This window comes from Scyliorhinus torazame, chromosome 11, assembly GCF_047496885.1.
Source record: "Scyliorhinus torazame isolate Kashiwa2021f chromosome 11, sScyTor2.1, whole genome shotgun sequence".
In the NCBI taxonomy this organism is placed as follows: Eukaryota; Metazoa; Chordata; class Chondrichthyes; order Carcharhiniformes; family Scyliorhinidae; genus Scyliorhinus; species Scyliorhinus torazame.
This window is the reverse complement of record NC_092717.1, coordinates 139,545,497-139,573,413: the sequence shown is the minus strand read 5'-3', so window position 1 is coordinate 139,573,413 and position 27,917 is coordinate 139,545,497. Positions and strand designations below refer to the sequence as shown.

The 27,917-nt window shown below is 42.2% G+C and overlaps 1 protein-coding gene across 5 annotated transcripts in view; it reads right to left on the bottom strand.

Moving 5' to 3' along the window:
* The window catches only part of prkdc (protein kinase, DNA-activated, catalytic subunit), a 344,146-nt gene that overhangs the window by 304,234 nt on the left and 11,995 nt on the right, over nucleotides 1-27,917 (bottom strand). For 4 of the 5 annotated variants that reach the window (XM_072467802.1, XM_072467803.1, XM_072467800.1 and 1 more), the window contains exons 6-17: nucleotides 26,948-27,060; nucleotides 26,433-26,532; nucleotides 26,282-26,337; nucleotides 26,057-26,087; nucleotides 25,440-25,597; nucleotides 23,720-23,866; nucleotides 18,930-19,094; nucleotides 17,832-18,000; nucleotides 16,886-16,935; nucleotides 8,974-9,117; nucleotides 1,645-1,794; nucleotides 299-414 (exon numbers count right to left, since the gene is read on the bottom strand). In XM_072467802.1, the coding sequence (XP_072323903.1) occupies nucleotides 299-414; nucleotides 1,645-1,794; nucleotides 8,974-9,117; nucleotides 16,886-16,935; nucleotides 17,832-18,000; nucleotides 18,930-19,094; nucleotides 23,720-23,866; nucleotides 25,440-25,597; nucleotides 26,057-26,087; nucleotides 26,282-26,337; nucleotides 26,433-26,532; nucleotides 26,948-27,060 (1,399 nt within the window). Of the gene's footprint in view, nucleotides 1-298; nucleotides 415-1,644; nucleotides 1,795-8,973; nucleotides 9,118-16,885; nucleotides 16,936-17,831; nucleotides 18,001-18,929; nucleotides 19,095-23,719; nucleotides 23,867-25,439; nucleotides 25,598-26,056; nucleotides 26,088-26,281; nucleotides 26,338-26,432; nucleotides 26,533-26,947; nucleotides 27,061-27,917 lie in introns of those variants that run through there. The other variant, XM_072467804.1, reaches the window with a different exon arrangement.

Genomic DNA, 27,917 nt, shown 5'->3' with positions numbered 1-27,917 from the left:
GCATTCCGCACCTTTGGGGCGCCGCGATGCCCGTCTGATTGGCGCCATTTTGGGCACCAGTCGGCGGACATCGCGCCGTTTGGGGAGAATTTCGCCCCTGATTTTTAAATATATTCATTATTTAAATGCCACCATCTGGAGTCGTGACTTCAAAGGGCCAATGCACAATTGCAATGAAGTCAGTCCACAACTACAAAGAAAGAAACTGTAGGTTGTGATAACGTATCAGATGGTATTTTTATTTTAAAATTATTAAACTGAATTATATACAATTTCATGAAGTAGTCTGCACACTTACCCACAGAATTCTACTAAATTGAATAAGGCAGTAAAATCTTTTGGTTTAGTTGGCTGTAGATTTGCTGCTGGATCAGATGTAGGGATTACAATACTGCTGTTGATGTCACCTGAGCCCTGCAAAGCAAACAGGGAAATTCACTTCATGGCACATCCTTTAATAAATTCTTTTTGCTCTGAGCTAGTTTCTGCAGCTAAACATCACACCATCTCATGATTTTTAAATAGGCAATTGTTAATCAGATTAAAATTCAGTTTCAAACATTACACTTTTTTCTTTCACTGGGCGTGTCACCATTCATTGCCCATCCCTAATTGCCCTGGAGAAGATGGTGAGCCACCTTCTTGAACCGCTGCAGTCCATGTGGTGTAGGTACTCCCACAGTCATGTTTAGGAGGGAGTTTCAGAATTTTGACCAAGTGGCAGTGAAGGAACAGCAATACAGTTCCAAGTCAGCATGGCTTCTGGCTAGGAGAGGAACTTACAGGTGGTGGTGTTCCCATACATCTACTTCCCTTGGCCTTTGAGGTGGAATAGATCACAGGTTTGGAAGGTGCTGTTGAAGGAGCCTTGGCCATCTTCCTTTGTGCCAGGGATGACTCCAACCATGAAGAGTCTCTCTCTCCTTTCCTTCCCCCCCCCCCCCACCTCCCAACCGATTCCCACGGACTCCAGTTTTGCTAGGGTCCCTTGATGCCACATGTAGTCAAGTACTGCCTTGATGTCGATGGCAAAGAACCTCAACTCACTTTTTTTGCAATGTTTGGACCAAGGCTGCAATGAGATTGGAAGCTGAATAACCCTGGTGGAACTGAACCATCAGTGAGTAGGTTATTGCTGGGTAAGTGCCACTTGATATAATTGCTGACGACTTCTTCCATCACTTTGCTGATGATCAAGAGTAGACTAATTGATCAGGTTGGATTTGTCCTGCTTGTTGTGGACAGGAGCTCCCTGGGCAATTTCCCACATTACCGGGTAGATATCAGTGCTGCCGTTATACAGAAACAGCTTGGGATGTGGTGCAGTAACATTTATTGCCCATCCCTAATTACCTTCCAAGAGATATTAAAATTTAACTGGCACTGAGGCACCAGTAAATTTCAATTAAACAGATACCTAGAGCTGCAAGAAGAAGTTCAGTTTGCTATCCCTGCATCAATGTAAGAAGGTCCTGGCCTCGGTGTAAACTGTAAACATGTCCAACTTTAAATTACACTGACAATCCAAAATTAATACTAATCTTTAAAGTTCTTCTGTGAGACAGCAACTTTGTAAACAAAGAAAGTCTGGCAATACAAGAGATTCCATTTCCACTGATCAATGTAAAGGCAAAAATGTAATACCCCTTCTTCACTCTGGCTTTGTCTGTCCACTGTCAGATCCAACTTTTCAATGATCTTGAGCACCGATTTAATAAACTCATCATACAGCAGCTGATTTAAAGATTTCAGGGGTGAATCAAACATCTGGAATGTCTCAACCAATCCGAATTCCTTAAAATATAAAACATGAATAGTCAGATTATTATCCTGAAATGGCAGATCCTGGTTCATTGTGCACTCACTGTCTTATATGCTTCACAAGTTCAATCATGATGATTTAAAAGAAATTGATTATATTTTCTAATTTTAAAATCATTTTACCTTTAATTGAAATTGGGGGGAAAAACTGCAGTTTTGTTGTCCAGAGAACAAAGAACAAAGAAAAGTACAGCACAGGAACAGGCCCTTCGGCCCTCCAAGCCTGTACCGACCATGCTGCCCGTCTGAACTAAAATCTTCTGCACTTCCGGGGTCCTTATCCCTCTATTCACATCCTATTCATCTATTTGTCAAGATGCCCCTTAAATATCACTATCGTCCCTGCTCCCACCACCTCCTCCGGCAGAGTTCCAGGCACCCACTACCCTCTGTGTAAAAAAACTTGCCTCATACATCTCCTCTAAACCTTGCCCCTCACACCTTAAACCTATGCCCCTAGTAATTGACCCCCCTACACTGGGAAAAAGCCTCTGACTATCCACTCTTGTCTATGCCCCTCATAATTTTGTAGACCTCTATCAGATCGCCCCTCAACCTCCTTCGTTCCAGTGAGAACAAATAGAGTTTATTCAACCGCTCCTTATAGCTAATGCCCTCCATACCAGGCAACATTCTGGTAAATCTCTTCTGCACCCTCTCTAAAGCCTCCGCATCCTTCTGGTAGTGTGGCGACCAAAATTGAACACTATACCAAGTGTGGCCTAACTAAGATTCTGTACAGCTGCAACATGACTTGCCAATGTTTATACTCGATGCCCTGGCCAATGAAGGCAAGCATGCTGTATGCCTTCTTGACTACCTTCTCCACCGGTGTTGCCCCTTTCAGTGACCTGCGGACCTGTACACCTAGATCTCTGACTGTCAATGCTCTTGAGGGTTCTACCATTCACTGGATGTATATTCCCGACCTCCATTAGACCTTCCTTTTATTTGTCTAACCAAACAGCTGAAACTATCATACAGGAGACAGAGATTAAAAATAGTAGAAGGGAAGACAAAACGCACAATGATAAGATTTTGAAGCTTGAATTTTAGAACTGTCTTTAAAAGCATAGGGTTTTCTCGGAAAATGTGAGCAGGATACATGAAGAAATGAAGATGCGCTGTTACGTAATTTGGGCATTCTGAATTCTCCTCCAGTGTACAGGCACAAGAATATGGCGACTAGGGGATTTTCACAGTAACTTTATTGCAGTGTTAACGTAATCCTACTTGTGACAATAAAGATTATTATTATTATTATTATTATTAATAATAAATGAGTATTTAAATTGTTTCTCTCTTTTCTCACAAGCTTCTCAATGACATGTGGCACTGCTAAAATAAAGGCAAGGAAGACTGGAGTTAAAAAGGAAAAGTTTAAGATGCAGATAACAGAGATCACCTCTGCTCTGTGTCTTGTTCAGGATGGCAAGAGGTGCGAGAACAGATTCAGAGCAGCCATACAAGTTAGGTTTTGTAGACAGCTGGGGCTGGGAGGGGTTGGGGCAAAGAGTGTGTTCCTCAAAAGCAACAACCAAGTTCCTTGGAGGCACTTTAGCAAAGATGGGAATATGAGAAATGAGTGCAATATGGTTTTGGGGACCATTAATATTTCCCCCCCCCCCCATCCCAGTTTTCTTGATATAATCTAATTTTAAATATGTCTGAAATTCAGAAGGTGAGTTAATCCAGGGTCTTTGCATATCCCTTCCTGCCAGTCACAAAATGACACACAATAAGGGACCATGTGCAGAAGATGCTGGAAGTCTGCAGAGGGATTTGGATAGGCTAAGTGAATGGGCGAGGGTCTGGCAGATGGAATACAATGTTGACAAATGTGAGGTTATCCATTTTGGTAGGAATAACAGCAAAAGGGATTATTATTTAAATGATAAAATATTAAAACATGCTGCTGTGCAGAGAGACCTGGGTGTGCCAGTGCATGAGTCGCAAAAAGTTGGTTTTCAGGTGCAACAGGTGATTAAGAAGGCAAATGGAATTTTGTCCTTCATTGCTAGAGGGATGGAGTTTAAGACTAGGGAGGTTCTGCTGCAATTGTATAAGGTGTTAGCGAGGCCACACCTGGAGTAGTGTGTTCAGTTTTGGTCTCCTTACTTGAGAAAGGACGTACTGGCACTGGAGGGTGTGCAGAGGAGATTCACTAGGTTAATCCCAGAGCTGAAGGGGTTGGATTATGAGTAGACTGGGACTGTACTCGTTGGAATTTAGAAGGATGGGGGGGGGGAATCTTATAGTAACATATAAGATTATGAAGGAAATAGATAGGATAGATGCGGGCAGGCTGTTTCCACTGGTGGGTGAAAGCAGAACTAGGGGGCACAGCCTCAAAATAAGGGGAAGTAGATTTAGGACTGAGTTTAGGAGGAACGTCTTCACCCAAAGGGTTGTGAATCTATGGAATTCCTTGCCCAGTGAAGGAGTAGAGGTTCCTTCATTAAATGTTTTTAAGATAAAGATAGATAGTTTTTTGAAGAATAAAGGGATTAAGGGTTATGGTGTTCGGGCCGGAAAGTGGAGCTGAGTCCACAAAAGATCAGCCATGATCTCATTGAATGGCGGAGCAGGCTCGAGGGGCCAGATGGCCTACTCCTGCTCCTAGTTCTTATGTTTTTATGTTATTTACTAACTTTCCTGACCAGAGATGGATATGGGCGACACGGAAGCACTGCTGCTTAACAGCACCAGGAACCCAGGTTCAATTCCCGGCTTGGATCACTATCTGTGTGGAGTCTACACATTCTCACCGAATCTGCATGGGTTTCTTCCGGGTACTCCAGTTTCCTCCCACAAGTCCCTCGGTGTACCCGAACAGACGCAGTAGTGTGGCGCATAGAGGACTTTCACAGTACCTTTATTTCCGTTTTCCTCCTATAGTCTAAAGATGTGCAGGTTCGGTGGATTAGCCATGCTAAACTGCCCTTAGTGTCCAAAAAGATTAGGTGGGGTTACTGGGATTGGGTGTGGACTTAAGTAGGGTGCTCTTTCCAAGAGCCGGTGCAGACACGATGGGCCAAATGACCTTCTTCAGCACTGTAAATTCTATGATTTCAGTGTTAATGTAAGCCTACTTGCGACACTAATAAAGATTATTTTTATATATCTGGAAAGGCAGAGATTTTCTTACAATAGCTTTGTCCTTGAATATATATATTTTTTAAAATATTTTTATTGGGGTATTTGCAATTTTGTTATTTTAACAGCGACGTCAACATGACACAATAAACATTTCCACCCCCATCGCAAACTTCACACCTCCAACAATAAGACTGCAGTCTGCCCCCCCCTCCCGCTTTTTGAATTCTGCTTCTGCTGACATTTTAATTTTTCCCGAGAAAGTGGACGAACAGCTGCCACCTCCGGGTGAATCCCAGCATTGACCCTCTTAAGGCGAAATTTATTTTCTCGAGACTAAGAAACCTAGCCATGTCACTAATCCAGGTCTCTACACTCGGGGGTTTAGAGTCCCTCCACATTAATAAGATTCGTCTCCAGCATACCAGGGAGGCAAAGGCCAAAACGTCAGCCTCTTTCACCCCCTGAACTCCCGCCTCTTCGACACTCCAAAGATAGCCACCTCCGGACTCGGCACCACCCGTGTTTTGAGTACCGTGGACATCGCCTTCGCAAAACCCTGCCAAAACCCTCTAAGCTCCGTACATGCCCAAAACATGTGACATGATTTGCTGGACTTCCCGCGCATCTCGCACACCTGTCCTCTACCCCGAAGAACTTGCTCATCCGAGCCACCGTCATGTGTGCCAGGTGGACTACCTTAAATTGTATCAGGCTAAGCCTGGCACAGGAGGATGTGTTAATCCTGCTTAGGGCATACGCCCACAGATCCGCCTCGATCTCTCCCTCCAGCTCGTCTTCCCACTTGCCCTTTAGCCCCTCCACCAGAGTTTCCTCCACCAGAGTTTCCTCCGATTCCTTAAGTTCTTGGTAGATGTCCAATACCTTCCCCTCTCCCACCCATGTACTGGAGCTCACTCAGTCCTGTGTTCCCCGTGGCGGCAGCAGCGGGAAGGCCGGAACCTGCCTTCTCAAAGTCTCGTATCTGCACATACCTAAACCCATGTCCTTCAATATATTTACCACAAAAATACACTACAACAGATATATTTGAAATATATATTTTAAAGCATTTAAAAAAAATTTTTTTTTATAAACTTCCTCTCGGTACAGTGATTGGTTTCATGATCGTGGTGACAACCTTCACTACGTTTCTGAAAAAGGGCATGTAGACCAGGGCATTGCAAGCTAAAGTTAAGCGTGAACGTTTCAAGCTTTCTACAAGCCTCAGAAACAGAGGGGAAAAGGGAACCATGCTCATAATGGCCCAAATCTTTCAACATTTCAGACGATGATTACAAAAATACTACCTACTTACCATCCTCTGCATTTTCTGGTCAATCCTCCAATGGAGGATCCTGCAGAACTCAAGAAACCTTGGAGACATTAGCACAGGGAATCTGCACAGTTGACATATCTTTTTTACTGCATGAGCTGCCGTGTTCTGTCAAGTGTTAATTAATACACTGAAAAGGTTTGAGACAGCTTTTAAACAGTTTTTCAGTGTGTTTTGAGGAGCATGGATGGACTGGATAGTCAGGAGCTTATACCAGGGTGCAAGAATCAATTACTAGTTCTTCGAAGATATAACAAGCAAAGTGAATAATGGGGAACCTATAGTATATCCAGATTTCCAGAAAGCGTTTGATAAGGTGCCACACAGAAGGGTAATTCATAAGGTGAGATCACATTGGATTAGGAGTAATTTATTAGCTTGAATGGAAGACTGGCTGTCGAACAGGAAACAGTGTGTCGGGATAAATGGGTCTTTTTCTGGATGGCAAGATGTAGCTAGTGGGGTGCCAAAGAGCTCGACCCTTGGGCCCCAGCTATTTACAACCTATAATAATGACTTGGATACAGGGATAACACAAAAATAGATGGGACAGTGAGTTTCAATTAGGAAATAAGAACCTTACAAATGGATATAGATAGGTTAGGAGAGTGGGCCAAAATGTGGCAGATGGAGTTTAACGTGGACAAGTGTGAGGTCATGCATTTGGGTCAAAAAAATGGGAACGCAACTTATTACCGAAATGGGGACAGATTTCGGGGAGCTCCGATGCAGAGGGATCTGGGTGTCCTCGTGCATGAGACACAGAAAACAAGCATGCAGGTGCAGCAGATAAGGAAAGCAAATGGAATGTTGGGATTTATAGCAAAAGGAATTGAGTATAAAGGTAAGGAAGTGTTGCTGCAACTATACAAGGCATTGACGAGACCACACCTGGAGTATTGTGCACAGTTTTGGGCCCCTTATTTGAGAAAAGATTAGTGGCATTGGAGGCAATTCAGAGGAAGTTCACTAGATTGATTCCAGAGATGAGGGGTTTGTCGTATGAGGAAAGATTGAACAGTTTAGGCCATTACTCTCTAGAGTTTAGAAGAATGAAGGGAGGTCAAATTGAGATATACAAGATACTAAAAAGTATGGATAAAGTAGACGTGGAACAGATGATTCCTCGTGTGGGCATTCTAAATCAAGAGGTCATAATCTTAAAGTAAGAGGTATCAAATTTAAAACAAATTTGAGGGGAAACTACTTCTCCAAAGAGTTGTGAATCTGTGGAATTCGCTTCACCAGAGTGCAGTGGATGCTGGGACAGTGAGCAAATTTAAGGAGGAGTTAGATAGATTTTCAATTAGTAATGGGTTGAAGGGTTATAGAGAGGGGGCAGGAGAGTGAGATCGTCCATGATCAGATTGAAGGTTTGTGTGTTCTAAGGAGGAGACACTCAGGCTGATTACATCATCCAGCTCTTGGTCTGCAGCATTGTAGGCAACAGATGAGGAACATATCAGCCATGATAGACTGGTGGAACAGACTCAATGGACTGAATTACCTAATTCTGTTCCTATATCTTATGAACTAGGGGATATAGATTTCAGGTGTAAGGGGCAATGTTTAGAGGAGATGTGCGAGGGAAGTCTTTTTAGACAGAGGGTAGTGGGCGCCTGGAACTCGCTATCAGAGGTGGCTGAAGCAGGTACGATAGTGACGTTCAAGGAGCATCTTGACAAATATATGAATAGGATGGGAATAGAGGGATATGGGCCAGGATTCTCCAACCCCGCACCGAGTTGGGGGGGGGGGGAAAGAGATCCACGGTGGCCTGGCCCGCGATCGGGGCCTATCGATCGGCGGGCAGGCTGGTTCTGTGGGGGCCTATGTTCCTCCGCGCCGGGCCCCTGTAGGGCTCCACCATATTGCCCGGGGGCCGGCGCGGAGATGGGAACACATGCGCATGCACGAACTCGCGCCAGCCGCGGCTCGCACGCGTGGACCCGTGTATGCCGTGCCACGCCAGCTGTAGCAACGGAGACCACCCCGGCACAGACCTAGCCCACTAGAAAGGGTTGCATACCTGACAATCGACGATAGTTGACGCCGGAGTGGTTCACACCACTTTTCACGCCGGCGTCAGAACTTGCTGGTGGGATTGGAGAATCCCGGCCATGGAGCCTGGAATTTCGGAAGGTTTTAGGTTAGACGGGCAGCATGGTCAGCACATGGTTGGAGGGCCAAAGGGCCTGTTTCTGTGCTGTAGTTTTCTTTCTTCTTTATTAGTGAATGAGTAAGTGAGTAATGAGTTAGGGTGGCGAGCTTGGATCACGTCGGGTCAGGGGATGGAGATGGGTCAGATGGTGGGGAGAGGTAGTCAGGTTCTGTTACCGAGAAGTTTGACTAGGATTTTTCTGTCTAACATTTCCTGGGTAATTGTTTAAGTAAGTAAGTCAAAACTGTCTCAAGCCTGCGATTCCAACTCAGAGTTAGAGATGTTTTTGGAGTGTCCTGGGGAGCAGGAAAATGGCTCACCACAAGTTCAAACTTTGCGGACAATTACTACAAAGTCAATACATTAGGACTCCCAAAGGGTCCCCACAGTGGCACATCTTGAAGATACACTCGGACTCTAGCAATCCGCATTCCAGAGATCTGGACCACTAACTCCCTTTTTAATTTCACTTCTTTTTATTTGACTGAATTTTTAAAAGAAATATCAAATTTGAATGAGATGAGGTGTTGGAGAGTTCTACATTACAACCAAAACTCACCTTCATTTTCCCACAGTCCAGCAGGCTTCTGAATAACTCCAAATAATCTTTATAAGAAGGCACCCTCCATTTTCCTGCTGCCACACTGCCATTGTCAAGTGACTGTTGTGCATTGGACCATGGCTCAGCTTTTCCCATTCCCTCCTGAGGAATTAATCATTAAGATTTACAGTGGCTATAACATTACATTGCAAAATACTATGAAGCGACTTGCTTAACTAAGATAGACAACAGGAAAAAACAAACTCTAAAATTAGAGTTCAGTTTAGTCAGGATCTGAAAGAGAAATACAAATTAAGATGAGAATCAGCTATTTTGCAGAAGATCCCAAAATTAGATTTTGCAGAAGATCCCAAATTTAGGTGAATGAGAAAAACAAATGACATTTGTCGAAGAACCTAGACCCCCACCCTGCAATCTTGATGTGCTCATTGTTACCTCTAAAAAAAAAAGTAAAACTGGACACATCTAAAATGGCTGAAACTACGTCTGTCTGTGACCCTCGAACAAAAGGAGCTACCTGGCAGTATCAGGGAAACTCGCACACCAACATCTCTAAAGAGCCACCAACAACACATTGTGACATGCACAGACCCCAAATTCAAAGAGAGGTTTGCAATGGCCATCTGTATTTCATAACCCAGGCTGCCAACAGGAGTCTGCTAAGACAAGGGGCCCCATGACCTTCCTTTCAATTCTTAATGGTCAAGACATTTCACTCTCGGGACATTCAATCTGAGGGATACGCACCCTTTGTCAATGATAGTGTGAAGAGGTGGGAGTCATGCGACATGCACATCAGGTTTGCGGAACTAATGATATTGCCTTGCTGTACGGCAAAGTCAATCTGCCATTTTACCATCTAACAAGCAGCATCACAGTCAAGGAGCTCTGGCCCAGTTGGGATACCTGGCCCCACCTACACTGCTCCTACTAGAAAGGCTGTACTATTACCTACACGACTGAATTAACTCTGCATACCTATCTCATTGTGTCACCACCGAAAAAGTGAATTATCCAGCATTGGTTGTCAACCTGCCAGCCTCCTGGAAATAATAGCTTATTGGACTTGGATTCTGGAACCCACATGAAATCATATTATCTTTCTTTGTGGGTCTCTGCACTTTAAATATTTACTTTCTCTATCCTCTTTTACTGTATGAATGCAAAGGAGGCAACATTGCAACCCGCCACCCACGTTTGTGTGTGCGCAAATAAACTAAAGCTTTGAGTTCATCAGATCTCAGGTCTGCTGTGGGACTATTAACAGAAATTAGATCCATCAAAACCAAAGAGGTGGAAATACACGACTGCTCATAAAGGGGAAAGCAAATCTCTTATAACCTGCACAAGATCTATGGGGTAGAAGCAATTAGCCTCCCCACGAGCCTCGCTGAGTACGAGCTCCCCCACTGAGGGGCGGGGAGCCCATGGGACTCTATTTACCTGTAATATAAAGGTCAGCCAGGTTTGGAACGGATGCCTCAGACCCGGCTGGGATCTGAAGAGTATTGCACATACTATTAATGTACTAAATACTGGTTTCTCTTATACACTTGCCTCAAACTCGTCTGTGGTCATTAAAAAAACAAAAATACCTTTCCATTTAAGAGTGGCAAGAGGAGATATTAGCACCTTTTAAATTAAATCCCCTCCTGTTTATAACATGTTTAGATTTCAAAATTTTGGGGAGCCAGCTCTAGGTGGTCGAATGTAGCCCCCTGATCCTGTCAATGCAGTCACAAATCGGCAAAAAACTAACTCAATGGGATAAATTTCACCCCCCAAAAAAGCAGGCGATTTGAGTCAGGTGGAAAGCTAAAATGTTAAATTTCAGAAGCCCGATTCTAACTAGCTCACCTCCAATTTAATGGCTATTGGGGGTGGGAGGGTTAAATTATATAGAAGATGCTTGCCTCATTTAACTCTAATTTAAAATTTAACTCTAGCCATCCCAGTTTCCTGGGCCTTGGGCAGCTAAAAGGAGGTACGGTCCACTCAGTTGCTGGATCCATTTTATCCACTTGCCTTCCAATCTCCTTTGCAAAGCATCCAATGGTCCCCCTTGCTCAGACCTCCTTACTGGCCTCCAATCAAGGCAATTAGGATTACACAGAAAGAAAGCCTTACAAGAACACTCTGCACTCAAAATTACACTAATTTCAATCCTCCATCAGGACAGAAATGTGACAAAATTAATATCTTAACTATACAAAAGTCTGCCAGGAACTTTGCGGTTGCATTGTGACTCACACAATACCAGTGGTGACTCTTGTAATGGCTAATCTAGAATCATAGGCGAAGAGGTAGATTGAGAATCCGAACATGGACGTTCCTTTTGAACTCCCCAGCAAAGTCGACTGGCAAACCTGGAGATACCACTTCCTTGTAAATGCGTACAGCAGCATCACCTTCTACCAGGTTATCTGCAACAGTTGCTGACTCAGAAACGCTGAATCATAACGTAAACAAATATGGTCTTGATGTCTGCGAACTACTCTTCCATGTTGCAGTCTGACAACCCAAGATACTAGACCACTTTGGTTTAAAATCAATTCCAGTAACCACCTCTCAGTGCCAAAGTTCATGTAAACCTGATCATCCGGTTTGAACTGTCCCTTTGGCAAGGCAGTGGTGTTGTTCCTTCTGCTCCTCTGTCTCGTGCTCACTTTTGCTCTGAAATCTGGATGATGAGCAGATCCAGATGATACTTCGGTCTTCTACCTAACAATAATTCTGCTGGAGAGAGCCCGGTTTGGATTGTGTCATGAAACGATACTGGAATAAGAATCTTGAGAGCTATGTATTCAAGAATATCACGTGCCATTCTATTCAATTCCTCTTTCAGAGTTTGGACAGCTCACTCCGTCAAACCATTCGAGGTCAGATGAAACGGCGCAGTACATATATGGCTACACCATTCTTGTGCCGTTATCAGAAACAAGCAAATCTGGCAGACCATGATTTGCAAAAATTTGATTAGCTTCTCAATTATCATAGGAACTGTAATATAACTCATGAAATATGCTTCCAACCATTTTGAATGTGCATCTACGACAACCAAAAACATGTGGCACATGAAAGGTCCGGAAAAGTCCACATGTAGTCTGCACCCGAGCGGGCCTATCAAGCCACTCCCACGGATGAAGCGGTCCTGGTGTCGCCATCTTCTGGTTTCTCTGACATGTCGAACAGGATTTCATGTTGTTCTCTAAGTCACCAAACATACAGCCTGGCTCGTCTCATCATTCTAGAAGCACCTGGATAACCTTCATGAATTTCATCCATGACCTTCGAATGACATGGGGTTGGAACCACCACTCTTGACCCCCACAGTATGAATCCACCTCGCACACTTCTCTAAGCTTCACATAAGGCTTCAACTCATCATCTTCTATTTGCGACAGAAAATCTCTGTCCGTCCACTGCTTAATTTGCTTTGTGTTTACTGGAGAATGCGCAAGTCACCGAGTACGAAAATTGTCTCGGGAGGACACAGAATCTTGGATGGCAAATCCAGTGAGAGAGAGGACTCAAAGGATCTGCATTTGCGCAGTCTCCTGCTCTGTACACAATATTATACTGATAAGGTGACAATGTAAGTGCCCAGCACTGCATTCTAGTTGAGGTCATGGGAGGAACACATTTGCCTCACTGAAGACTCATTAAGTGGTCAGTACATCTGGTGAACAAACAACCTTAGAGGTCCAATCTTTCTTTGAAAGAGACCCTCTTTCTTTGACCACTGGAATATCCCCTCTGCGGCCCTTGTCAGTGTCCTTGGTGCAAAACTGATGGATTTTCCGGACCCATCATCCATTAAATGAAAAAGTACCACCCTCACACCGTAGGGCGAGGCATCACATGACTAGATAAGTTCCTTGTCTGGATCAAAATGGACTAGACTGCAGCAGTTCTTTCACATCCCTGAAAGCCTTCTTCTGTGTGGACTTCCACTTCCATTTGGTTTCTTTGTGCAGAAGTAGGTACAGTGGAGCTAACACTGTAGACAGGTCTGTCAAAAACTTTCCGTAATTGCTTAGCAAGCCCCAAAATGACCTTAGCGGACACATTCCTGGGCCCAGAGAGCTTCCTTAATGGCTCAAATTTTCCGCTGCACAGGCCTTGTGCAGTGATTCTGTGGCCTAGATACTCTACATTTTGTGACTTGAAAACGCACTCACTTCTCTTCAGACTCAGTCCCACCTCTGCACACTTTTAAAACTTGATCCAGATTGCTGACGTGCTGGTCTTTAGTCTTCCCTGAAATAAAGATATCATCCAAGGCGGCGGGATGTGGCGCAGTGGATAGCACTGGGACTGCGGCGCCGAGGACCCAGGTTCGAATCCCGGCCCTGGGTCATTGTCGGTGTGGAGTTTGCACATTCTCCCCATGTCTGCGTGGGTTTCACCCCCACAACCCAAAGATGTGCAGGTTAGGTGGATTGGCCATGCTAAACTGCCCCTTAATTGGGTACTCTAAATTTATTTTTAAAAAGATATCATCCGAGTAGATTGCAATTTTCTTGCTCACCCTTCGCCTTGCTCTTCTGACCCCTGCATTTCTTCGCTAAGTGCCTTCCTTTCGTGCCGGTGACAAATAGCATTCATAAATTTGCAGTGATTCGCATAGTGTGGCCCACCACATTTAAAACACTCCACTGCTTTCACCTACCCTTTTTTAATACCTGTAGAAACTCTTGCCATCCATTATTACAGTTCTAGCTAGCTTCTGCTCATACTCTTATTTTATTTCTCCTGATTAACCTTTTAGTCATTCTCTACCGTTCTTTATAGTCACAGAATCATGGAATCCCTACAATGCAGAAGGAAGCCATTTGGTTCATCGGGTCTGCATCAACCCTCTGAAAGAGCACTCTTCTCCACCCCCACCCCCCGAACCCTGCAACCCCGCAATCCCACCTAACCTTTGGACACTAAGGGACATACTTCGCCGACCATGATTCTGACCAATCATCTGACCTGCCACTCATCTTTGCACAGTTATATGCATTTTCCTTCTGTTTGATGCTTTCCTTCACTTGTCTAATGTGCTTCGACAGAACAAAACTTTGATCCACTAACAAGAAAACCAAGACAGTTGGATGTTTTGTTCTACTGCAGCCTTCATCTGTCGAACAGCAGTCAAGTTTTGAATCGCCGGACGAAGCGATGAACGTTATCAAGGGTAAATGGCTGGCAGGGGTCTAAGGACACTGAATCTTGGGGGAGGGCATGGCAGAGTCGACTTGGCTTAAAGTTATTTATGAGAGGTTCTGGATATGCAGTGCTCTCTGCAATAAGGGATTATTCTTGTTTTTTTTTGCCCCTTCCTTTTTCTTTGGTTTTCGTTTTGTCAAGATGTTTGAGCAGTTGCTCAGAAATGTAATTTAATTCTGCTCTGGTGGGTGATGGGTGGAGGGATTTTTTTCTACTGTTTGTTTACTGGGGACTGTGATGCTCTGAATATGTATGTCCGAGCAGGGAGGGGGAAGAGAGAGAACAATAGGGAGATAGGGGGTCTGGCGCCATAGGTGGGTGCTACCAGGCTAGCTAGGTGAGCTAGTTCACTGAAGCGCAGTGGGGGGTGAGCAGGTCATAAGCTTGGTATGGGGGGTTGGGATTGTGGTGCTTCTAATGTGGGAGGGGGGGGCGGAGCTGCTCTGCTGACAGGGGAGGAGCTGTTGTTAGGGGACAAAAGGGAGGTTGAGGAGGCGAGGAACACGAGCTGGAGGCTGGCCTAAGAAGTGTGATGGCTGATCTCTTGGAATGTCATAGGGCTAAATGGCTGGTTAAGAGGGCTCGCGTGTTCGCACACCTGAGGGGCCTGAAGGCAGACGTGGCAATGTTACAAGAGACACACCTGAAGGTTATAGGCTGGACCTGTCTGAGGAAGAGGTGGGTCGGGCAAGTACTTCATTCAGGGCTGGACTTTAAGACCAGGTGGGTCGCGATCCTGATCAACAAACAGGTGGCATTTGAGGCAGGGAGAATTGAGTCAGATGCGGGGGGCAGGTACATCATGATGAGTGGGAAGCTTGAGGGGACGCGGATGGTACTTGTGAATATATATGCACCAAATTGGGTCGATGTGGAATTTATGAGGCAGGTGCTAGATAAGATCCCGGACCTAGAGTCACATAAGCTGATCATGGGGTGAAGATTTTAATACGGTCATTGACCCAAGGTTGGACCGGTCGAAATCTAGGACAGGGAGGGTGCCAGCCATAGCGGAGGAACTAAAGGGGTTCATGGACCAGGTGGGGGGTAGATCCATGGGGCAAGAGTGAAGGAGTTATCTTTTTTCTCCCATGTGCACAAAGTATATTCTCGGATCGACTTTTTTATCCTGAGCAGGGCGTTACTGGCGGTGGTGGTTGATAGAGTATTTGGCGATCGCTGTGTCGGACCATGACCCATATTGCGTGGATTTACAGGTGAGTAAGGAGAGAGGGCAGCACCCGCTATGGAGGTTAGATGTTGGACTTTTAGCAGATGAGGGGGGGGTGCGGGCGGGTGAGCAAGTCCATCCAGAACTATCTGGAAATAAATGATATGGGGGAAGTCTCGGCAGCAACGGTGCAGGAAGCTGTGAAGGCAGTGGTTAAGGGAGAGTTAATCTCGATACGGGCCCATAGAGAAAAGATGGAACGAGCAGCGGTGGATATGCTGGTTGGGGAGATACTCCAGGCAGATAGGAGGCTCCGGAGGCAGGGTTACTGAAGGAGCGGCAGAGGCTACAGATGGAGTTTGGGCTGTTATCTACAGGGAAGGGGGTGGAGCAATAGAGGAAGTAGAGGGGGGTATACGAGTATGGGGAGAAGGCCAGTAGGATGCCAGCGCATCAGCTGAGGAAAAGGGAGATGGCCAGGGAGATACGGAGAGTAAAGGACAGAAGAGGGAATGCGGTCTTGGACCCAGTAGGGGTGAATGGGGTGTTTAAGGAGTTTTATAGCAAGTTATGAGAGTCGGAACCCCCGGCTGGGTTGGAAGGGATGAGGCAGTACCTGGGTCAGTTAAAGTTCCCGAAGGTGGAGGAAGGACTGGTGGAAGGGTTGGGGGCCCCAATGGAAATTGAGGAAATAATGGAGGGGCTGGAGGCCATGCAGTTGGGTAAGGCCCCGGGACTGGACGGCTACCCAGTGGAATTTTACAAGAAGTTCTCCGAGATGTTGTGCCACAAGGATAGAGGGCTGTATTCCAGAGGTGATAGGGGAAGACCAGACGGAGTTTGTGAAGAGCAGGCAACTTACGGCCAATGTTAGAAGGCTCCTAAACATTATCATGATGCCCTCAGAGGGAGGGGGGGGGGGGAAAGAGAAAGAGAAGAGATGGAGATGGTGGTTGCGATGGACGCGGAGAAGGCCTTTGACCGGGTGGAGTGGAATTATTTGTGGGAGGTTTGGGTTTGGACAGAGCTTCATTGATTGGGTGCGGTTGCTATATCAGGCACCAGTAGCAAGCGTTCGAACGAATTGGCTGATGTCAGGCTATTTTAAGCTGCACCGGGGGACAAGGCAAGGATGTCCCCTCTCCCCACTGTTGGCACAGTGGTTAGCACTGCTGCCTATGGCACTGAGGGCCCAGGTTCGATCCCGGCCAGGGATCACTGTCGGTGTGGAGTTTGCATATTCTCCCAGTGTCTGCGTGGGTTTCGCCCCCACTGCCCAAAGATGTGCAGGTTAGGTGGATTGGCCATGCTAAATTGCCCCTTATTTGGAAAAAAATTAATTGGGTACTCTAAATTTTTTTTTTTTTTTAATATTATTCAATGCCTCCGTATGAAATTCCTTTATTCCCAATAAACTAAGTCCATGAGCATTTTGCTGCTAATATTTACACAACCCAATTTCAACGCAACTGGTGATGCTTGTTGCTGAACGAAGCAAGATGTCACGTAAATTTTTCTTACCCCAGGAAGGAGAACTGGCTTTGAACAGACACGAATCAGACCTTGATGCACTGAAACAGATTTTTTTTTTTAAATTAAAAAAACAATTCACAAAATGTAAGTGGGTCAAGCTACATGTGGGAATGTTGTGCCAAAGCGTTTTGTGCAACATTTGTAAGAATAGTCAGAATCATTTTCATGAGTCGAAGTTTAATACCTTGAATAGGTATCCTAAATTAATTGCCACATTTGAGGGTAATTTCAAAACCGTTGCTATACACTAATTGGACAAATTATTTTATGTAGAAACTTGATGTGATTCAATAATTCACCAACATAGCTGCAATGAATTTTTCTCGTAACATCAGTGGCTCTATGCCTGTGTAAGCACCGAATTATTTTACTCCCAATCGGAACAACAAAACTCCCTATCTTCACAAATCAACTTTAATTTAGCTCAGCGACAATATAAACAATATAAAGCAAATCATTAAACTCTTCACTACTTGCAAAAATGATTCCAACTGTTCTTACAAATTTAGCAAAAAATAGATTAGATCAATGTTGTCATATAAAGCTGGCCTGAAGGGAACAATAATTCTCAAAAACACAAATTCTGCGGCATCTCACTGAAAACCGCCCGTAATTTATGAAAGCCACATAATATAAAATGAACTTATTTCCATTGGAAATGGTTCAAAGTTTGTTGTTTTCTATTGCATAAACAGATTTAGCATAACAAGGTGGATTCAGTAACACGGAACTACACATACAGTTTGTTTAAATGAATGTGACTTTAATACTACCCAGTGTTAACAAACCTTAGGGAATACTTTGCCAGTCTAGCTGTGGTTTTTTTCAATGTTAGTAGAATGACCACAAAACCCTGCAGTGCTTCACCAATGCACAAGGTGCACTGCTGACGGGGGTCTAACAATTTAATACATTTGTTTATTGTGGTACTCACCTACAGTGCTAATAAAGTTCCATAGAACAGGGCCCTTTCCTGCAAGAGCAATGAACAGTTTAACTATGGAATGGCAACAAACTGGCTGCATCCTCACACTGTACTGTGGGAAGCTGTCTATCTGAACCACTAGTAGACGTTCTAGCACAGAAGTGTAAACTCCAGGGATCTGAATGGAAAAATAAATCCAATGATGCAAATAAATTCTGAATATGCAAACTTTACAATAAATTATTCCTTCACAATATTCAAATTGCTGAAGAACAACATTTTCTTTTGTTCTGTCATTACCAATAGAGTAAATACAATTTAATTAGTATTAGTACAGTTTAAAAATCACTCTGCAAAGACGTATTTTGGGTTTTAAGTACACTTGCCAACAAATTAGGCACGGTGACTAAAATATCAATTCTATCTTAGCTAGGAAGTGCACTGGTATTCATATTCCATTGCAGATTGGCATTTCATTGGCTACACCTGCAATTCCCCATGAGGAAAGCAGCTTAAGATTTCAGCAATGCGGTCAGTAAATGAACTAAGTAGAAGTGGGATTGTAGGTTCACTGTTAGGGTTCACCCGGAGGTGGCAACCTTTCGTCGACTTCCGTGCGGAAAATTAATCGTCAGTAGACGGGGGTTAATTGTCAGTAAGGGGGGGGGGGGGAAGATTAGTTTGGATTAGAGTAGGGGGTCAATAATGGTGAGACCTGTACGAAAGGTAAACGATTTTTGCACTATGTTTATGGTTTCATGTTCTATTTTGTTGTTGTTTCTAGACCAAAAATACCTCAATAAAATTGAGAAAATCAAAGATTGGCTCACCTGCCAGTGACTGGATCCAGAATGACATTGGGATTATTTTTATTTTTTTAAGATTAAGAAAAATAATGAAACTGCTGCTCAATCTCACCTATGACTTCATGGCTTTGCAACCTTCGCCATTAAAATAAAAAATTTTAAACGCAACCCATTCTTAAAGTCGAAAAATGCAAATGAGGGTTGAACCGAGCATATTCTCAAAACACAGAACTCCCACATTTAAAAAAAAATGGACAAACACTGGTTAGTTATTACATTTTCCGAAGAAACTAACACTTACTTTGTCGATGTGGAAGATGACACTTGCAAGAGAGTCGAGGAAACTGGGAAGCTGATAAACATTGTCATCTTCTGTGTCTGCCTCAGTGAGATACATCTGTTTACAACGCTGAATCAGCTCCGTATACATAAAGTCAACATACTGAGAGTTCACAGCCTTACAGGGCTAAAATCATAGAATAGGAAAATAAAATTAAATAATTTAAGTCTGCATTGGGAATGTACTATTGGGAATTAAATGCAAAGGAACATGAATGTACCAGTCTTACACTATTATTTTTCAGCATTTTTGCTTAATTTATTACATATAGGTTTACAGTACATGAAGAAACCACCTGTGCATCTGCTCTGTGCCACCTTTGTTCATGCAATCCAAAACTAATCACACTCCCTCATGCTCTTCCTCTGCTTCAATTATTTAACTAATTTTTTCTCAATAAGACACAAGGTGTGTGTGTCTCAATTGCTCCTTGTCAAAAAACTTAGAGCCTTGTCTAAGCTACAATTAATAATAATCACTTATTGTCATAAGTAGGCTTCAATGAAGTTACTGTGAAAAGCCCCTAGTCGCCACATTCCGGCGCCTGTTCGGGGAGGCCGGTACGGGAATTGAACCTGCGCTGCTGGTCTTGTTCTGCATAACAAGCCAGCTGTTTAGCCTACTGTGCTAAACCAGCAAGCTCGGAGTACCATGAACAGTTGTCTCGATATTATAGGAAGCACAAAAAGCTACAGAAGGAGCAAAACATGATTAGCTTGAATAATACCTACCAGGAAAGATTGAATAGACTGGGTCTTTTTTCTGTAGAAGAGACTGATGGTGACCCGACAGAGGTAACAGTCAGAAACTTTGATAGGGTGTTTTCATTTGAAGGGGAGACCAGAATGAGGGGCTATAAATATAAGATAATCACGAATAACTAAAATAGGAGAAACTTTTGTTCTCCAGAGTGTGGTTAGAATGTGGGACTTGCTAGCATAAGAGGTGACTAGCATTTATGCATTTAAGAGCAAGCTAGATAAACACAAGGGGCAAAATGAGCAGGGGTTACAAAGGAGGATGGGAGAGGCTCATGTGCAAAATAACCACCACCATAGAGTAGGCAGGCCACATGGCCCATCTCTATACTGTAATTATGTTAAACTATGTTAATCCTCCACAGATATTTCTTCTAACCTCCCATTAAAACTTAGTGCCACCCTCATCAAGGGCACTATAATCAATTATCACAATTTATCAGTGGTTAGCATGGCTGCCTACAGCACTGAGGACCCGGGTTCGATCCCGGCCCCGGGTCACTGTCTGTGTTGAGTTTGCACATTCTCCTCGTGTCTGTGTGGGTTTCACCCCCACAACCCAAAGATGTACGGGTTAGGTGGATTGGCCACGCTAAATTACCCCTTAATTGGAAACAAATTATAGGGTATTCTAAAAAAAAAGTTTAATTAGCACAATTTACCTTGCTAAAACCTTTCACAATTTTAATGTTTTCTTCACATTCTCTGCTTTGGTAGGAATTGCCCCAGTATCTCAAGTCTTTCCTCAGAACTAATTTTACAAGCCTGTTGTGATCCTGGTGAACCCATGCTATGTGCTTTCTAAGGATTTAATCTTCTTCCTATAATGGAGTGCTTTATTAATGGCTTAACCTATGTTTTCTACAAATTTATCAGCACACCTTAACACTTATACTCTATCCCTGCATTCATAAAACCCAAAATGCTCTTGGCCTTTTTAATGGACTAATCCACCTGCACTCTCACACTTTCAGCTACGTGCGTACTTGAACTCCCAGGTTTCTGTGAAGAGTGAAGAGAGGTAAATATATGACTGGATGCTGTTCAGATTCCTCGGGCATTGGGACCTGTTCAGGGTAGAAGTGGTCTGATCAAGAAAGATGGACCTTACCTGATTAATTTGTAATGTGGGAATTTCCTTTATAAGCAAAGGAAATTGCTAGAAAGCAGATGTTGAAAAGAATACCAAGAGGACAAGGAGTTTAGGAAAGAATAAAGAGAAACCATGAAAGCAAAAAAAAAACAGATCAGGAGGAAAATTAAAAGAATAAAATTTCCAAAAGACAGAGGCCAATTTGAGATTTGTACAAAAGCATTCTGGCTAAGAGATATTTCTTGATGAAGTGGAAAGATGTAAACAGTGATTTTCTTCAGCAGTCTGAGTTGGGACCAGTAATCATCTCTAAAGTTATCCGAACTCTTGCGTTTACAGACAACAGGGAGAGATTGGCTAACTAGGAAGAGGATGGTAATAATGAAGGGATACAGGCAGCAAGGTACATTGGACAGATAGATATTGAATGAAATTTAATGCAATTGTGATGTGATTTAATAGCATTTATTTAAAAGAGCTACTCAATGAATCCTACTCTCCTGCTCTTTACAGTCCTGCAAATTTTTCCATTTAAAGTATTTATCCAATTTCCCTTTGAATGTAACTGCTGAATCTGCTTTCACCACTCGGGCCACGCATTCCAGATCAGAACACACGGCATAAGAAAAAAAATTCTAATCATCTCCCTGTTTTTCTTGCCATGTATTTATGTACATAAAATCAATGGTTTCCATTCAACTGGTTTCCTTAGGCAGCACCTTCCAAAGCCACAACCCACTACTATCTAGAAGAACAAGAGGCAGCATATATATGAGAAGACTACCACCTGGAAATTTCCCTCCAAGTCACACACCATCCGGACTTGGAAATATATTGCTGTTCCTTTACGGTCACTGTATCAAAATCCTGGAACTCCCTCCCCAGCTGCACTGTGGGTGCACCTACAATGCATGGATTGCAACAGTTCAAGAAGTCAGCTCACCACCACCTTCTCAGGGGCAATTGGGGACGGGCAATAAAAGCTGGCCTAGCCAGTGATACCCACGTCATTTGAGTGAATTTTTAAAAATTGATGTTCAAATGTCAGCACATAGCAATTTTTATACTATTTCCAGAGAAGTTTTTGCGGAGAAGAATGCAAAGGGAAGGAGTTATTGGTACATTTTAAAAGGAAGAAAAGGAGAATGTATAAACAATAAATGGGAATAATAATCAGTAGAAGGATTTCAACACCAGAAAGAATGTTCAACAGTGGGAGAACAAATTGATAAACTGACTTAAAAAGCTTAAGGGAGCTCAAGGTTAATAAACAAGAGCAGAGAGCACTAAAGCAGAATTAATGGTGAATCATTGATTAGGCTGTAATCGGAATACAGTGTTAATTTTGGACTTTAGGGAGAACATCAAGACCAGAGAAGTTGCCTTTGGTTACCTCGGCCTTGCGTAACTGTCTGATGTGGAGTTTGCACTCTCCCCCCGTGTCTGCATGGATTTCATCCGGGTGCTCAAGTTTCCTCCAACAGTCCAAAGATGTGCAGGTTAGGTGGAGGGTTACGGGGATAGGGCGGGGGGAGTGGGCCGAGGTGAAGTGCTCTTTCAGAGGGTCAGTGCAGACTCGATGGGCCAAATGGCCTCCTTCTGCACTGTAGTGGTTCTATGGTACTTAAGAAATTGGCTCAGATGATGCCAGGAATAAGGAAAAACCATCAGAAATTACCTTAGAAAATACAAAACTGAAAGGATATCTGAAAGAGGTATCCACATTAAAGGATCTTCAATAAGGTAAATGAGAAACCTTGGATGTTGCTTGTATTATAACCTACATATTGCAATTGTTTTCTTCTACAAGTCAGTACTGAGAATTCAACAACAACTCATTTATATAGCTCCTTTAACATAATAAAACATGCCAAGGTGCTTCACAGAAGCAGCTGAACAACTATATAATTGCAACAAAACAAAACAGGTGAAATGAATCACAATATGGAGCTAATTATCTTTAAATTCTGAATGGCCTGGGATGAAACTGCAGCTTTCATTAATTTTTGCAAAATAATTACTTAGGAATAAAAACAGATGTTTGAGATACAAAAACATAAATTAGCAATGATATGATTGCTTTTCTTATTTTATCAGTATTAACACAATTTCATAATTGATTTCTACCTACAAGAGAGAAAGGGAACTTCCTGTAAGTTGACACAATATACTGCTGAGGCTCTTAATGAATATATTTGAGTTTTTTGTACAATTTTCTTTCTAGTTTGATGATTGGTGCAGTGAAAAGTTACACTTGTTTTTGTAAGAAACCATGAAATTCGAAGGAGAATTAAAAAAATAAAACACAGAAGCCAATCTGCAAAAGATTAAATCCTGGCTAATTGTAGGTAGGGGGTTGGCATTGAATGGGGAATAACCTGTGTGTGCCTATAAATAGACACACAATGGCTTTTACATTAGATGGTACTTGCTTGTAATCTGCAACTGTGCAAAGAAGTGTGTGTAAAGATCGGCTTCAGTTATATCCTTCAGCAAATGTTTTTCTGGAACAAGCGCCCTCCATGTACACTAAACAAGGAATGAGGTATTTTATCTTTCCCAATAGTGTCTCAATCCTAGTAAATTATAATCAAACACGCCTTTGGCACCTAACACTGCAGTTTACCGCAAGTACATATTATTTCTGGAGTCCTGATATACCACCTGCACTGCTGTTGTCCAAGTAATTTCCAGTCCAATTAATTCAATCATCAGAGAAGTGGCTTTCATCCATCACAACTCACTAATGACAAATGGCAACCAGTGTACTTTGCATTTTTTTTGTATTAATTATAAAATGCGATAATGTTTATGCAAACATTTCTCTCGCTTTTATACTTGGTCATATTATACATATAAAGTAATAGCTTATATAACAAGTTTAAAAAAGAGAAACATACAGCTGCAAAAAGTCCATATCCTCGTATGGCTATGGAAAGCTCTTTAGTGCTGGACTCCATTGTCCGGATTATGTCGTAAAACTGTTGCATGAAGTACTGCAATTTATCTTTGTGTAGATGAGCATTTTCTGCCACCTGTAATGCAATCTGTATATGACAAAGATAAAAAGAGCTTGGGTTAACAGTTTGAGTACTCTGCTGAGTCGCTTTCACGACGTTGTATGTAAATAGATCTTTGATAAGACTACTAATGGTCAAAATGTCCCACTTACACTTCTGCAAAATTGGATTTGGAATTAATTTGAAAATACTCAGGAAGCAAAGAATTTGTTTTAACCGACTCCAATGGAAAATAAAATCAGGCAGTGTATATAATGAGCAGTTGATCCCAATATCACCCATTATACAGCGAAGCAAAATGTGGAAGTTCTACCTATTATCTGAAGATGGGACAAAATCGCACAGGCTTGGAACACGCTATCTGGCACTGAATTAATAATTTTGTTTTCAAAAAACTTTTGAAATCATCACAGTAACCAAAACAGTGCACTGTATCAAGAAATTCTAAATTGTCAGAATTAACCAAGGAAAAGGTTAACACAAAAATGGAAGACTAATCTATTGCAAACTAATTTCAATGTAGAGATGTGAGGTGGTATATTTTGGTAGATAAGAATAAGGAAGACCCATACTTCTTGGAAAAGAACTGTGTAAATGGAGCGGAGGAATCTGGAAGTACAGATACACAAATCACTAAAAATAACAATGCAAGTTCATAAGAAAATAAAAAAACAAAAGGTGCATTCCAGGACAAAATTTAAAACAAGCTTAGAATGATGGTTGCAATTGGACTACTGTAAACAAAAATTTATCCTATATTAGAAAAATGAGTTAGACACACTGGAGAAGATGTAAAAAATATTTAGTAGAATGGTTCTAGAACGAAGAAATCATACCGAGCAGGAAAGATTGGACAGGGTGAGGTTCTTTCCTCCAGGAAAGAGAAGGCTGAGGAGTGGCCAGATAAAGTTCTTTAAGGTTATGAAAGGATTTGATAAGGTAGAGTGTAGAGAAGGACTCACTTCCCCCACCATCTAAGGGGAGATTAGATAAGAGTATGTGGGGAAAAATAGACAGGTGTGTTAATGGAGTTTTTGAAGAAGAGCCGGGAGGAGTTGCAGAGATTAAAGTAGAGCATAAAACCAGCATAAACTAGCTGGGTGGAATGACCTGTTCTGTGCTGTACAATTTCCATAATGCAATGATTGGAAAGGAATCACAATCTTATTTTTGGTTCTGTTAAAATGAAACAATGCTTCTTCACTTCTTGCAATTTATAACAATGAATTTTCTGAAGAAACCAAGATGCGTGGCCCGCTGATGAGTACGCGGGCATCACTCCAGTTTCTGGAAAGAGGAAGCTAGATTTTTTTAAAATTTTATCCCGGTCTCGGGTCACTGTCCGTGTGTAGTTTCCACATTCTCCCCATGTCGGTGTGGGTATCACCCCCACAAACCCAAAAATGTGCAGGATAGGTAGATTGGCCACGCTAAATTGCCCCTTAATTGGAAAGAGAGAGAAATGGGTACTCTAAACTTTTTTTTTTAAATTAAAAAGTTAAATACCTTTTTTAAAATACTTTTATTCACTTTTGACAAATATGTATTATTTTCAAATGTTCCATCAGAATACTGTAGTAATTCAATGAGAATTAATTACCTCTTTAAGGAAACTTTCAAGAGCAGTGTAGCCAGCTTTTTTCATTTCAGCATTTGAGTGGCCACACCATTTCGACATCATTTCAAACAGCGTTTGGTAGCTGTCCATGAGGCAGGTGCTGAACTGACTTGCATGTACTGTGAACAAGCGTAACCCAGCTTTAAAAAAAAAATAAGAAGTTGAACTATTGAGCATCCATCAGTGATTTTGTTAGGTTCTCTCTTCATAGTCAGTTACAACTGTAGCAACAGCTTAATTTAAATTTATAAGCACATCTCAGAACAACCAGGTTGAACAGAAATAAACCAATGGTTAGATGGAAAAATATACCCAGTGATGTAGTATGGAACCATACAGACTATGAAGATGCCAGATTCATTCCTGGAAGGCGCTAAGTGGGTAAATAGGTTGGTAATTGGGAGGCTGCAATTAGCTTAATATAATGTGCAAGAAAATAATCAATGTTTTCCACTCCTGATCACGATCATGTTATTCCACATGCACAAATATCCAATGAGGACAGGATCAGCTTAACTCTGCAATCAAAACAGCTTGAATTTCAAATAGTCATTATATCAATTTGGAAAGGTGATGAAAATTAATCAAAAATATCTTACCCAACGGTACCGCATATCTCTTTATGTCAATCTGTCAAAAGAAACACTGTGTTAGCAGAAATCTTCAAACTCACTGACCCATCTTACCAACATTTTCAATAGTCACTCTGAGGGCCACAGAGGGGCCTTTCTGGCCAGCCGGGTGGACAAGCCTTCTTTAATTCGTTATTCCGGCCAGTTAGCAGGCAATTTACTACGCACAACATCCAGCACTGTAGAACTAACCTGCAAATTTATGGCTTTCATTGCATAGTCAAAAATATCCTTTGACGTCTTTGGATCTAAAAGGTACATTTGCAAAAGGTTACTTTTGTTTCCACATTGCTGGAATATATTAAGAATTTATATCTCAACGTAATACAAATGAGGAACTCACCTTCCTCTACAGATTTAGTGAAGTTTACCAGAAGTGCTATTAATCCTCTAAGACATCCCGATACCACCAGAAGTTTGGGCTCTCTTGTTGCAGAGGTCATCTGAGGGATTAGAAATGGTAAACACGTTGTTAAAGAAAGGTTTAACAATTTTACAAGTAAAAAGGAAACCAAGAGCATCTTCCCCATTGAACTACTATCTTAAAATAGTTGTTTACCAGAATACAACCAGAATATCTTCCACCCCAACAGCAGAATGACCAAACCACATATCACTCCTGTCCTTACAAAACCATGCATTCTCCAAATTACTTTAGGCAAAACTTTGGGCAATTGGCAAACTTTGAAAAGAGCATGACTCAAAAACAAATTTCTAGAAGATAAAATAAACAAAAAAAAGCCAATGACAGAGTGTAGAAAATGTATTAACATATGTTGGAAAGACTTAAAGGTAAAAAAACAAAACAAGCAATGGTTGAAAATAAAATCTTACACAAAAAATGGATTTCAAACTCACCTGCGTTTTCAATTCACTTAAGTAAGCACGAAAAAGCTTTTCTGAATTATCAAGCATTTCAGTAGGCTGTACTTCTGCTAGAACACCCAATAGCTCATATACCTTCTCCAACACTATGAAGACAAGTAATTTAAAATAAATATTAATGCAATTATCTGTAATTTACACAAATAATGTGATTGTTAGGCATGTTTAACAGTAGTAAACAATGGATTCCAGGTTAAGTAAACAGATAAACCAATAAATATGGAGCCCAAAGACTGCTATTCCATCAACTCTTGCTCATTGTGAGTGAGGTTTTAGTACTGGGGAATGGAACACTTTCCAATGACCATTGTGTTATTCAAATAATTACTTGGTAATACAAAACTTGAGTATTGCTGAAAAAAGGAAACATGTCAAAGTTTTTTGTCTTGCACTCATCAGGATGCTATGCAAGAATACCAACACATGGGGAAAACAACAATTCACACTGCACAAGAGAATGTGGATTGGTTGGCAAATGGACTCTGATTGGCAGAGGCATTGCCATGGAGAATGCACTAGCTGATGATGACCGACAATTAACCGCCAATATTGTTTGAAATTTAAACCAGGCAGCTTGACCCTGTTTGGTCAAGGCATTGCCCTGGGAAATGAATCAGTGAATGGCTGTCACTTACTTGGTTTAGCTGAAACAGGAGCTATATGGGTTCTTTCTATATGCATTGAACAGGGCTCTGTGTGTAAATACGTTGCTTCCAGTACATACAAATGTGCCAACTGCAAGCCCAACTGACAATCGTAACACGTTGGCTAATGAAAAGCTTTGCTGTGTCTCCAAGTAATACTGCCAGTTCTGGCAGCAATAAACATTCCTAAATCAATTACGACACTGATGAATTATAACATTTTTTTTTCATCTGCAGATGCTTAAGATTCTGTTCACATGGATATAGAAAAAAAACACTGCAAATCAGAAATATGTTGC